The 14362-nt window shown below is 34.8% G+C and overlaps 1 protein-coding gene across 5 annotated transcripts in view; it reads left to right on the top strand.

Annotated features, from left to right (window-relative positions):
• The window catches only part of RSPRY1 (ring finger and SPRY domain containing 1), an 80682-nt gene that overhangs the window by 30962 nt on the left and 35358 nt on the right, over positions 1–14362 (top strand). For all 5 annotated transcript variants that reach the window (XM_016422806.2, XM_056812338.1, XM_056812341.1 and 2 more), the window contains 6 exons: positions 304–430; positions 2187–2245; positions 4196–4262; positions 4916–5047; positions 6412–6527; positions 7261–7404. In XM_016422806.2, the coding sequence (XP_016278292.2) occupies positions 304–430; positions 2187–2245; positions 4196–4262; positions 4916–5047; positions 6412–6527; positions 7261–7404 (645 nt within the window). The remainder of the gene's footprint in view (positions 1–303; positions 431–2186; positions 2246–4195; positions 4263–4915; positions 5048–6411; positions 6528–7260; positions 7405–14362) is intronic.

Below are 14362 nucleotides of genomic sequence, written 5' to 3' on the forward strand. Positions count from 1 at the left end.
TGCTATATTGTTTAGTCTCCATTCTCTCCTATTGTGTTGGCATCTGCTTGAACTTGAACTTTTAAAATCAATGGCATAAAAAGATGCATTTTATATGATACTCTGTATGGCAAGCAGCAGTTGATGAATAGCATAACTTTAAGGTTGCTCTGTTACATAATTTAATGTGATTGTATATTATGTCCTTATCACATGATGTTGATTTCCATTTCATGGGTGCTTAGTTGTTCTCTGCAGATTTAGGTGCAACAGAAGAAACTGAGATGTAAATATATTAAATCCACTTTGTAATTTTTCTTTTAGGATGCACTCCAGAAGTTGACTGAAATTCTAAATTTAAATGGAGCTGTTGCTTGTCAGGATGCTAGTCATCCTGCCAAACACCGGAACACAACAGCAGTGCTGGGTTGCTTGGCTGAGAAACTAGCAGGTAATTATGAGAAAAATGTATTTGATATCTTGAACTAAACTCTATACTATGATTGTTCGTTTATTTTGTTTTTTATAAAGGGAAAAGGAGAAAAATGAGATATATAATCTATGTGATTAATTTTTGAGAATATGATAAAATATTTTGCTTAGCTTTTAAAATAAAGAATGGGGGGGGGGGGGGGAGGAAGGACAGCAGGACAGCTGGGTTGCTCAGTGGTTTGAAAGCCAGACCTAGAGATGGGAGGTCCTAGTTCAAATTTGGCCTCAGACATTTCCTAGCTGTGTGACCCTGGGAAAGTCACTTAAATTCCCATGGCCTAGCCCTTATCACTCTTCTGCCTTGAAACCAATACATAGTATTGATTCTAAGGTGGAAGGTTAAGGGTTTAAATAAATAAAGAACAGAATATATAAAAACCATATTTAATACAACAACAAAAACAGAAACTGTTCTAAAGTATGACCAGTTAATAGAAAATAGAAAAAAGTAGTCTTGTAATAGGGAAAAAAAGAAAAGAGAAAGAGAAAGCACTAATCCACTTACTAATACTTCCTCAGATTTGGTATTAAAAACAAAACAACAAAAACAAATCATTAGACTGGAGGTTGGGGGAGGAGATTGGAAAACATTGCCACAATTTGTTTTTTTATGGTGTGGTACTGAAAGTTTGAAATCACAGTTGTTTTTTAAATTCTCTCTTTCCCATAACCTTTCATGAGGAAAACCCCTTATTTCCTAACTTCCAAAGTAAAATATATAGCTTTTCACTTTAGAGAGAATAAGGTTATATATATGGGGCCTTTTAGGATATGTCTACACAATTGTCAAACTCTTGTGTTTATTCAGCTAAAGACATAAATGAAATCATATCCTGGAAATTAAATATCAAACCTGTCCTTCAAACTAGAAATGTCTCACCTTGGCAGGCACTATGTAATCAGAACTCTTAGTTTTCTTTCAGTTGACATTTTAAAGAGAATGTAAAAGTTCTTGTTTTCCACCCCTTTTATTAAGTGGTGTTTTTTACCTCACTGTGGCTTATGTAATTTCTGTGTTTGTGTTTGAGAACCTATAGCTAAAGAATACTGTTTTCCAGACTTTTCATTTCTTTAGGATAGAATTGTCATTATATAGCCCTTCTAAAATTTTAACTAAGAAATGACAAGGAAATAGATTAAAATTTTGATTTCAATTACTAGACTTCGTAACTTTTTGCAGTGTCACGTTTCTTTTGACATCACATTACAAATCTCTCATATAAAAGAGAGGACCTTTTGATTAATAAAAAAAAAAAACTTGCCTGTCCTAGATTAAGCCACAGAATTAAGTTCATAAAACTTGAACTGAAAGAGACCGAAGCAGTGATCTAATTCAGACTCCTCATTTTATATACGGAAAAATTGAGGCCTAATGAAGGAAAATTACTTCCTCAGAGTTTGAAACAAAGAGCAAAGTTGGAATTCAAACCTAGGGCTTCTAGCTCCCAAACTGGACCTTTTGAACCAAATCAAGCAGAGGACTAAACTGTATTAAGCCTTATTGTTGCAACTCAAAACTATATCTAAAAGGGAGTTTGGAAATTGATCTGCCTATATGTATTCACACAAGAAATTTGAAGATTAATTTCAAAATACATTTGGATATTTTGACTTTCTGCAAACTGTAATTGACACTTCAGAACTTATTGATATAAAAATGTAATACACCAGTTTTAGAGATGTGCCATTTTAATGATATACATGTTACTTTACAGGTCCTGCAAGTATAAGTTTACTTAGCCCGGGAATATTAGAATATTTATTACAGAGCCTGGTAAGTGATATATCAAAAGCAGCTATGTTGCTAGACATCTAACTCTAATGTATAATAAACTATTTTGATGTTAAAACAAAACAAAATAAAACAAAAATGCTTAGATTGGTGAAGGAAAGGAATTAGAAAGCACTGTCAGAATTTGTTTCTTAGAATATCTTAATTTCTGTCCAAAGTTTGAAATCATACTAAGTCTTGGAATTTTCTTTTCCCTAACTTTTAATCAGTAAAAACTCTTATTTTTTATCTGAAAAAATAAAACATAGAGCTTTTCATTTTAGAGGATAAGATTTTCTGCTTTCATATTTATATGAAACTTTTTAGGGTATGGCTACATACGCTAATACATATAATACATACAATACATACATACAATAACAAAATTGTTAAACTCTATTATATAAAATATTTCCTTAAGAGATACAATATAGGTTGGCATAGAAAATGAAGACAATCATACATTTGTACATGTTTCCCAAAGTTGTCTATATTTCAAATTATGTTAAATTTTTGAGGCAGGAGTAGGGAGGACTATATTGCTGGAATTAAATATATTTAAAAAAATTTTTTTTAATTTAATTAAGAATATTTTTCCATGTAACATGATTCGTGTTCTTTCCCTCCTCTCCTCTCTCCCTCCTCCTGTAGCTAACGAGCAATTCAACTGGATTTTACATGTATGATTGATCAAGACCTATTTCCATATTATTAATATTTGCAATAGAGTGATCATTTAGTCTACATCCCAAATCAAATCCCTGTCAAATCATGTGATCAAGCAATTGTTTTTCTTCTGTTTCTACTCCCACAGTTCTTCCTCTATATACGGATAATGTCCTTTCTCATAAGTCCCTCAGAATTATCCTGTATCAATACATTGCTGCTAGAAGAGAAGTCAGTTACATTTGATTGTGCCACAGTATATCCGTCTCTGTGTATAAGGTTCTCCTGGTTATGCTCCTTTCACTCTGCATCAATTCCTGGAGATCATTCCAGTTCACATGGAATTCCTCCAGCTCATTATTCCTTTTAACCCTATAGTATTTATCACCAACAGATACCACAATTTGTTCAGCCATTCCCCAATCAAGGAACAACCCTTCATTTTTCAATTTTTTGCCTCCACAAAGCGAGGCTATGAATATTTTTGTACAAGTATTTTTCCCTATTATCTCTTTGGGGTTCAAACCCAACAGTGGTATGGATGGATCAAAGGGCTGGCAGTTTTTTAAGGCCTCTGGACATATGGAATTAAATATTTTTTAAAATTAAAATAGCAGAATTTACATTGTGCCTTAAGATTTGTAAAACATTTTACATATATTACTTTATTTGATCCTCACAACAGCACTGTGAGATAGATGCTAATATTATCCTCATTTCACAGATGAGGAAACTAAGGTTCAGAGCTTAAGTGTTTTACCTGGGTCACAAAGATAGGTAAGTGGGTGAGGGAGATTTAAACCCAGATCTTCTTGACTCTAGGTCTAGAATGCTGTCCAATGTACTGTGCTGGCTTTAAACTTTAATGTCATAAAATTGCTTCTATAATTGACTTAAAACATCCTCAGGCTCTCCCAGACTTCCCTGAGTTTAGCAAACTTGACTCAAGGATGATAGATATTCAGTCCATCCCCTGGTGGGTACAGTGACATTTTATTTCACTAAATCCCCAGAATTTCTGGCTTTCTTATTAACCCTTTGGATTTGCTTCTTTGCTGAAAACTATAGCTAGCATGTTCTCTAAGGGAGAAACTTAAATAAAAAAGAATTTGCCATAATTCTTGATTACACACGGTGTTAACAAAATATTCTAGTTCTTGTGGTGTCTTAATGTTTTTGATGCTCAAAAATAAATATCTAGCAAGAAGGCAAAATTAGCACTTGCAGCTATTGAGAAAAGAAAGGTTGGCATTGAGGATGGTTTAATTTTTTTTTTTGTCTTAACAGAATTTCCGATCCCATCCTACAGTCATGCTTTTTGCACTAATCGCACTGGAAAAGTTTGCACAGACAAGTATGTGTATAGTAATTTCTTGTGATGACATACTTATAAGTATGCAGTTCAGAAACGCTGATTTGCTTGTTTGGTGGATCAGGCAATGTAATGAATTCTTAGCACGTGCAACGTTCTATTGCAGTAATGCACGTTGATAATGCTGGGATATTGGCGACTCATTTAAGCTATAAACAGTATGTGAAAAGAAACTTTAATTGTTTGATTTTTAAAATAAACAGGATGAATTTATGGCCATTGGATGTGCCACAAAAGTAATGTGTAACTTGACCTACTTTAAGTTAAGTACCTTAGTTTTACTTGTTATAACAAAGGATGTTCTATTTGCAGCCCATTTTCCCTTCTCCTCCTCCTCCTCCTCTCCATAGTAAAAGACATGCTGTGATTTTTTACCTTATATGATGATATGGGTTTTAGTATCTCTCAAGTACCAATTTTTGTTGAGATGTTTGGCCATGGAACACTTCTCATTCTTGACCTATAAATGTTCTTACAAATTTCAGGGGAAATGTTGACTATTATTTGAGGAGGTAATTCATATTAGCCAGGCAGAAAGTAAAATGTTCCTTCTTTTCTTCAAATTCATTCATTTAAAAATGTTACATTTTTCCCCTAGTTGCTAGCTAACTCAAGGCTTGCTCCTTTCCTGACAGGCGAAAATAAAATGACCGTCTCAAAGTCCTGTATCAGTGACCGTCTTGTCATGTTGGAGAGTTGGACAGAAAATTCTGACTATCTGAAACGTCAAGTTGGTTTCTGTGCTCAGTGGAGTTTAGACAATCTCTGTAAGTTACTGTATTTTATTAAAATGATTTCCACTTCTACTCAAAAAGTTGCTTCCATTTGATTAGCAGTCTTGTTTTTCTAAAATGATTCATTTATTCATTCAACAAATATTTATTAAGTATTATGAGCAAGGCACCAGTGAGATAAGACAAGGACACAGATCAGTATAATACAAATTGGAACACAATCAATACAGGGGAATAATGAAATACAAAGTACTACTACAGGTGAAATAATGTTGAAGGTGATGATGAGAAAAATGAATCTTTCCCAGAAAGATCTATAATTAGTAACACTAGCAGAAAGGTATCTCTAGAAGTCTTCCAAACAAGGTGTGTAGGCTGCTCCTAAAATTCAGCATATTCCTCTGCTCCTGAATCTTCACTCACTCTATAGGACATCAGTTCTACATTCTTCTACTTGACTTTAAAGGCCCTCCCTAATTTGGCCACACCCTACATCTCAAACTGTGGATCTAACATACACAAACTCTGCCATAGCCAAAGCAGTCTCCTCACTGTTCCAGGAATATGCCTTGCTTTTTCCAATTTCCTGAAGTGATTATCCTCTCCTTTTGCATATTAAAATCCTATCTATTCTTAAAGGCTCAGTTCAAGTCCTACTTCCTCTATGAATGCTGTCCTAACTATTCCAGCCAACCCCTCCTCTGAGCAGAAATATAGGATGTTTAGTCTGAACTACAAAATTTGGCACAAGTATTTCACCTTCTTGTATTTGCCCATTTTATACTGTCTCATGCATCTCATGTCAGTTGTTAATTTATTTGTGTGCCTTTGTTTCACCCTGACCCTAATTCTCCATGCAACTAGATTGAGAGTAGAGACTATTTTCAGTGCCTAGAACAATGTTTGGTCAATAGATTCTTACTTGATTTTGAAAGGAAATCTTCCATAGTGACAAGATAAGATTAATAGATTTGTCATTCAATCATCTATCTTTTATAAAGCATCTGGTACCATATACTATGCTGAGTTTTGGGGATATTAAGACAAAAAATGAAATCATTCCTCCCCAAGCATTGCCAACAAGATCATAATCCCCAAATGGTAAGAATTTAGAACATTGTTTCACATGAAATAAAGAAAATTGTGCTTTATATTATGCATATATTTTTGATATCTGGGAATTGATGTTCTTTAGTTATAAGGAACCTAATGTTGAAAATTATACCATTTTCCCTGGCTTCTAGCCAGGCACATTCATGTACTATTATGTATAGCCAGAGCCACCATTCAGCATGACTAACTTGACCTTACTGACCAGAATCAGCTATTAAACTTTGCTGATTTCATTCTTTTCCAGAGGAATGTGATATAGCAACATGATTCATTTTCTTTTGCAGTTTTGAAAGAAGGCAGGCAGTTTACATACGAAAAAGTGGACCTGACCAACATTAGGGCCATGCTGAATAGCAATGATGTTAGTGAGTACCTGAAGATCTCACCAAATGGATTGGAGGTAAAAAAAACAATAATTTATAGTTTTGAAAAATCTTTTCACCTAGTGCCAAAGGCTAGAAACTTTTCAATAATTATTTCTCTTTGGCTTATACTCCCATTTAAGGTTCTGTCTAGGAACATCAGAATTTGGCTTTTGTCCAGGTTTCTTCACCAAAAAAAAAGCACTCAAACTAAGAAAACATCAGATATCAGAAAGGTTTAATTTAGTCCAGTAGAAAAAAAATGCAAAGAACTTTTACCTCAGCCCATAAACAGTTGAGACACTTTCCCTTCTGTCTTCAGTGGACCTCTGTCTTCCCAAGACCTATACAATCCTTCAGACTTATGTAGTAGGGTAGGGCCCTTAAGCCAAGGGAAATTATTTGAAGTTGCTAAGAAATCAGTTTCCTTCCCCTACAATGAGTCCTCAGTTCTTCCAAAAACTTGTATAGTCCTCTAGATGTAGGGTCACCTCTTTATAAAAAATGACTCAAGTTTTTAAGGAGTTCATCATCTGGAAGAGCTACCTCCAAAAACTCCCTTAGCATCTCTACACAGCACACAGGACTCCCAGGAATGACCTCCCTTTTTGTGTTTTGTGCATGGCTAGGAAAAGAAGGATATGATACCTCTTCTCAGTCTTTAATAATGGGAACATTAAATATATCAAGCAATGACTACAAACTGACATTGTACTGAACCTAGGTTATGGTCTACTTTCATGTTGACTGTCATGTCATTGGTTTTGCCAGGCTCGATGTGATGCCTCCTCCTTCGAAAGTGTGCGTTGCACATTCTGTGTTGATTCTGGAGTGTGGTACTATGAAGTTACAGTGATCACTTCTGGAGTCATGCAGATAGGCTGGGCCACCAAAGACAGCAAATTTCTCAATCATGTAAGTACCTGAATGAAATGACCCTAAAACACAGTGAATTTCGTTTTTCTCTGCACTTGACATACAGAAAAGTAATTTCTTGATCAATATGAAGTAAATTTGAAGTGAATATTCTTTGGATATTGAATATCAATTATCTGAATCCCCCAAAGAAGTTTGCCTGCGATCAGTTAATCAACAAGCATTTATTAAACATCTACTTTGTGCCAGGCACTAATTTATGAATAGAAGAAAACCAAGAAGTTTTTCCAGGCTTCATCTTCTTGTGTCCTAAAAGTGTAATTCTTCATTTAGAAGATGAGCATGCCCATATAATCCTTTCTGTAACCCTTACTTCTCCATCTCTTGCTCTGCTTTAGTTTTGGTCTCATGTGATTTATGTTGTGAGTTGGCCAATAGATTATTCTGCCATTTTTTTTGTTTTTTGTTTTTTGTTTTCAATTTTGGCAGGTTCTAATAGCTCTCCTTGTTCTGAAATATTGCCAGTTTGTTGTCTCAGCTATACAGTTTTAACTTGTAATTTCTCAACAGCACCAATATTTTAAAAACATTTCCAAAAAAAATTAAAAATATATATGTGCACAAAGACACACTCTATTTATATACATACATATATGCATATATGTGTATATATAATTTCCAAAAGTAACAGTGGGAAATTTTGTAAGAGCAGGTAAATGGTTTAGTTATAGTAATTATGACTGGCTGCCAACACATTAATTCAGGCTTTTCCATCTGCCCTTTTTTTGGGGGGGGGGGGGGGCTACAGCTATATAACTGTTTTTGGTACCAATTGTCAATCTCATACCTGACCCATATTACTCTTTTTCTTGTAATCAAGTTGTAAGCTGCTTATGGTAGTCAAAACTTGATCAGAAATGTAATTTAGAAAAAAATTTCCATTTTATTTATGAAGTTGTCCTGCTTTTTTAAAAATGGCCTTGCTCAGGAAGGGAATACTCTAAATCTCAGCCCCTGGTGCTAAATCCCAATTCCTGGTTGGGATCAGACTTGGAAATGTCAGTGTAGTTATAGATTAAAAATTTCTCTATTGACCACATAGTTTTTCACTGAACACTAAGAGAGGACTTATCAGACTGGAGGGTTCAATGGAACACCTGAAATTTCTGGGCCAGAGGAACAGTTCCAGGAAAAAGGGCTAATGGGACAAGTAGAGTAGAGCTGGAACTAAGGATAGGCAGGGTAGTTAGTTAGCACTGCCTAGGATACTCTTTAATAACATCTTTTTAATGATGCATATTGTTAATGTCCCAAAGTAATAATAATAGCCTTTAGATGGCACTTTGAAGTTTTTAAATTGCTTTATAAATTTTATTTCATTTGATCCTCACAACAACTTTGGGAAGCAGATGCTGTTATTATCCTTATTTAACAGATGAGGAGACTGAAACAGTCTGTTTAGGTAATTAATTAAGTGTCTGAGTTGAGATTTTAACTCGGATCATTCTGATTCTGGGCCCACACTATCCGCTATACCACCAGTTACCTCTCTATGTATGGCTTGTTGCTTTTTCTTGATATTGAGTCACATGTTCTACTTCAAAGACTCGAAACCCATTGATAGACATTAACAGGCAAGAGGGGCAGGTTTTGGCCATTGCCCTAAGGTGCACAAATGTCTTATTAAAGGCTGATGAGGTCAAATGAAAATCAGTCTGAAACCTCTTATGCAACTCTTTCCTCTAATGCACTGCCTGAATACCTCAGTTGCATCATGGCTCCAGATTTACATGATCATTAGTTCAAAGCATTTCCCTTGGATAGAGCAGGCCAAATTGTACTTATGACCAAAAAGGGAATTATTTTCTTTTTCTTCCTTTTTTTTAAAACACTTGCCTTCTGTCTTAGAATCAATACTAAGTATCAGTTCCTAGGCAAATGAGCAATTAAGGGCTAGGCAATTGGGGTTGAGTGACTTGCCTAGGGTCACATAGCTAGGAAGTCTGAGGCCTCATTTGAACCAAGGACCTCCCCATTTCCAGGCCTGGCACTCTATCCTGTGATTTCTCTATCCAGTGATATCCCACTATCCCAATTTTTTTTTTTAAGGACAAATAAGGCTAAATAACTTGTCCAACATAGCTAGTAAACATTTGAGGCTGGATTTCAACTCGGGCCTTCCTGATTCTAGGCCTAGCATTATTTTTTAAGAGATAATGATGATGATCTATATCTATCTTTAAAAGCGCATGCTTTTCAGTGTATTTCTTTCCCATCTGTCTCCTCATTTGAGCCTTATAATATACTCCTGGGAGCTGAAAAGGGCAGGCATATTGTTATCCCCATTTTAAAAATGAGGAAATCAAAGTTCAGAGAAGTGGATTTGACTGTGGTTATATAGAGTTAATAAGATCTAAAACTAGAATCCAGTTTTATACTAAACCATGCTAGTTTTTCTTTTCCATCAAGCAAGGGAGAAGTTAAGAGATAAAATTGCCCTGGCTTCTCATTTGTCAGCAAAACTCATTTCAGGTCTGGAGGAGACCTAATGAATGTGTCTGTAGTTGGGCATTGCAAATCATTTTTTAAAACTTAACCAGTCTGCCTAGAGTGCCAAAGTTTAAGTATATGACAGACGATGCTAGTTTATAACATGTAATAGCAGATGGTTGGCTCCTAAAATTAAGAAGTTTCAAAAGTTTCAGAGGCAGGAGTGGGTTGAGGGCGAAAAGGGCCTAATCTTTCAAAGCACTATGACAAGCTTTGGATTTTTAAATACATTTTTCTTACCTAAACATTTAGTTCCTGTTAGAAGTTGATAAAGTCTGAGTTTATCTCATTTCATAAATGCAAGATCCTGATAACATTACCACATGTACAATTTTGTTTCAAATGGGTATTGTTATTGTTTTAGAGGTTTAAAAAATGTTTTAGCCATAAAGATGCAGTGTATGGTTTTACAGGATAAGTAATTCCTGTTGTATACCCAGTATTAACATTTCTTATAAAAGAAGAATTTCTTTAAATCCCCCAACTTGAATTTTTAGTTTTGAAAGGATAATCAAAGTCCAAAATGCTGGTAAATACAGTTATTAGCCATGTTTTTTTTTTAAATGTGCCTCAGTATTCCACAGTAATTTCTACTTGTCAACTACAGAGTAAAGACTTTGGGGGTCTTATAACTATGCCCCTGTGTGACTGTGCACATAAAGGGTTTGAAATAGATGAATCTGAGTTTTAATGGTAAAACATACTTGTCTCTTTTTGGCAGAAAGGTATTGGAATATAGATATTTAATGAACTAATGTGTTGGCTTATTTTGCTTAACAATATTTAAGAGAAGAATTCTATTCAGGAGGTGAGATCGGAAAATAACATCACTGTGTTTGTTGTTTGTTTTTTGTTTTTCCTAAACATTTTTTAATAAAACATTAAAAAAAGAAAAAAATTAGTACCAGCTCCATTGGATGGACAGTAGGAAAAGACATACCCTTAATGGTCACTAGCAAAAATTTTAATTTATTTGTAATTCTTCTAAAATTTTTTTAACCCTCACCTTCTGTCTTAGAATTGATACTAAGGGAATTGTGCGTCAGTTATGGGAAGGGATGGGAGGAGGAGAGGGAAAGAATATGATTTTTGAAACCAAGGAATAATGTTCTAAATTGACTAATTAAATAAAAATTTCCAAAAAATAAAATAAAAAGAATTGATAATAAGTATTGGTTCCAAGGCAGAAGAACAGTAAGGGCTAGGCAGTTGGGGTTGAATGATTTGCCCAGGGTCACACAGCTAAAACTTTTCTGAGGCCATATTTGAACCTATGACTTCCCATCTCCAGGCCTGGGTCTTTGTCCACTGAGCCACCTAATTGCCCCACTGTAATTCTTTTTAGTAATTTTACCCAATACCAACAAACTTCTTAATATGTATACAGAGAAATAAAAGTGGCTGGGAAAAGTGTAGAAGAAACATCTCCAAAAATATGTAATTAACTACCTTATTTCTCATTTATCTGCCTCTACTCATGGAAACCAAACTAATCTTGCTAGGATTTTTTTCCCTTAAGTTCAATATCCATGTCTGATTTTTATATCACTGAGCTCAAAGGGATTTTTAGAATAAATCTTTTGGCATAGCTACTTCATTTAGTTCTAAGTAAGAACTAAGGTTAACATTATTGGAACAAATCCTAAAAGACACATCCTTAAGACTGAATCTCCACAATAAAGCTTTGTTTGTTTGTTTGTTTGCTTTATGTATTAAAGTGTATAAAATAGGCCCAAACTTCATCTTATTTTAGACAATCTCTAGAATTTTATTTTTTTCTTTTGAAGGGCCCCCAGTCAGGAAGTCATAGAATAATAGAAATTAAAGATTTTTTTAAAAGGATTATTTATAATACTTTTCTTTGCTCCTCAGATGCTATCTTAGGAGCTGATAATCATTTGGAAAAAGGCCGATGATCATGATCCTATAGAGTAAATATAACTTACATAGCCAGGGGAAAGGGTGGGAAAGTAGCAGTTTCTCTATATGAGAAGACAGTATGAGGAAGGAAAAATACTGACTTAAAAAGATTTCATATTAGGAGTTAACATCTGAGCAAAAAGGGAAAGCTAATCAGTTGACAAGCTTTTATTATTTTTGGCAAGTTGGTCAGGTGGTTACTATCTCATGACTCCTCTTGCCTAACAAGACTTATCAGTATAGCTGTCTCAGACAGATATAGAATAACCAATGAATTGAGCACAGAATTGAATAGAAAAGAACAAGCTAGATTGAATTTGGGAAATTGTTTAGCAGTTTTAGTGATACTAAGCTTTGGACAAAAATCTGTCATTATTTGTTTAAATGAATATTCTTCAGGAGATATGTGGAATCCCACCATCTCTGAGGAATGAAAATTACAAGTTAGCCAAAGCAAAATTTAGCACATGACCAATAAAAATTGTTTATTAAAAATTACGTAAACTATATCATCAAAGATGCTGGAAAAGAGGACCAGTCATGTAGAAAGGATAAAGAATAGTTAACTTGTATGCTCCATTGGTATCTATGTAATATAAAGAGATCTAGTAGAAAACCTTCGCATATTGGATAGCCCTCCTGTGAGGAATATATTGGAGGAAACAGAGAAGACTTGTGGAATAACAAGGTGTTGATGTATTACAATTTGCATCAATGGAAGGAGTTAACCCATCAGTGGAATGACAGAATCATCAAAGTTTTTTCATCATCATCATCAAATGATGTAAATTCTTTCTCTGTAATTTCTGTAAATTCCTTCTCCTTAACTATCTGTGCTAATGAATGAAGAAGGGCACATATAACATGGATATCTGATACTTCAGGAATCTGTGATTTCATCAATGTTGGTTCTCTCTCCCCCAGTGCAATCACATTACCCTTTGTTCCTTAGAATACAAAATTAGAAACAACCCCCCCCAAAAAATTTTTTTTAAAATACCTACTATTTGTCACTATGCTAGGTATCAGAGAGTACAAAAAAACAAAACAAAACAAAAAAACAAAACCCGTCTCTGCCTCACAGAGTTTCTCTAATAGGAAAAGACAGTTTGAGGAAGGAAAAATACTGACTTAGAAAGATTTCATATTAGGAGTTAACATCTGAACATAAAGGGGAAGCTAATCAGTCAATGAGCATTTATCAACTCCTTATTATGTGCCAGGCACTATACTAAATCCTAGGGATAGTTGTTTTTTTAAAAAGTGAAAACATTCCCTGCCCTCAAATTATAATGAGGGCAATAGCATGTAAATAACAAACTATATACAAAGTATATGAGAAGGTGATCAGAATGATAGACACAACTGGGTGGAAATGGAAAGACCTTCTACAGAAGGTAGGATTTCAGTCTTGGAGGAAGCTAGAGAAACTGAGAGGTGGATATGAGGGGACAGCATAGGGAACAGCCTGTCCAGAGACATTGAAATTGGATATGGAACATTGTGGTTGAGAAACAGTAATTAAGCCAATGCAGCTGGAGCATACAGTGTGTATGTAGTACAAAGTAAGGAGGCTATGGGTGAATTGTGCAAGTCAACAGAGCAGTAGGATAATGGGCAGCACTAGGGCACCATTCCCTAAAGGCATGAGCTATTGAAGAGACCTAAGAATGTAGATGTTGACAAAAATGCTGAATTGGTGGCCCATTGGAACCACTATGCTCTAAACCAGTGATTCTTAAGCTTTTTGGTCTCTGGATGCCTTTACACTCTTAAAAATTATCAAGGAGCTTGTGTTCATCTATGTTTACCATATTAAAATGAAAATGTCTTCATTTTATTGTGAAAGTACTTTTGATCTCATGGTTTTAAGGACCTTCCCTAGATTATACTTTGAGAACCACTGCTTAAGCCATGAAGTACTAAGAACATCTGTGAGCTTGGCACACTTTATAATGAAGATGCAGCCATTAGGTTTCCATTGGACCAGCCTTCTGACAAAGCCCATTTTAAGAGTATTAAGAAAGTGATATGGCCAAAGTTTTCTGATCTGGAACTATCAGAATGATATTTCTGGAATGATGATAGAGGAAATCAAAAGATAATAAATATGATGGCCTCTAGAGTGTACCCAATTTATTTGTTCTTTGGTTGACCTGGAGATGAACAGCCAGCACAGGTTTTGCTCTTTGTGTAGTTTTGTATTTTCTGAACTAGCTTTGAAAGAAAGAAAAACAAAATTTTATCACATTCTTAGTACCTCTTTTCAAAAAGATGAAGTCATTATTCATAATGGCTATAAAGGGGGTGCAGACATGCTTTAAATTAAAAAAACAACAACTGAAATAGACGACTCAATGAAATTGGAGTGGAGGGAAGAAATCCAAAATCGTAGAATCATTTTTCTTTCTTTTTTTAAAAAACCCTCAATTAGGGTTACGTTAGTTGTCCAGAATCACACAGAGACCAGAGTTGAACCTAGGTCCTCCCAACTCCAAACTCTATCCATGTGCTACCTAGCTGCCCC

This window comes from Monodelphis domestica, chromosome 1 (genome assembly GCF_027887165.1).
Source record: "Monodelphis domestica isolate mMonDom1 chromosome 1, mMonDom1.pri, whole genome shotgun sequence".
Taxonomy (NCBI): Eukaryota; Metazoa; Chordata; class Mammalia; order Didelphimorphia; family Didelphidae; genus Monodelphis; species Monodelphis domestica.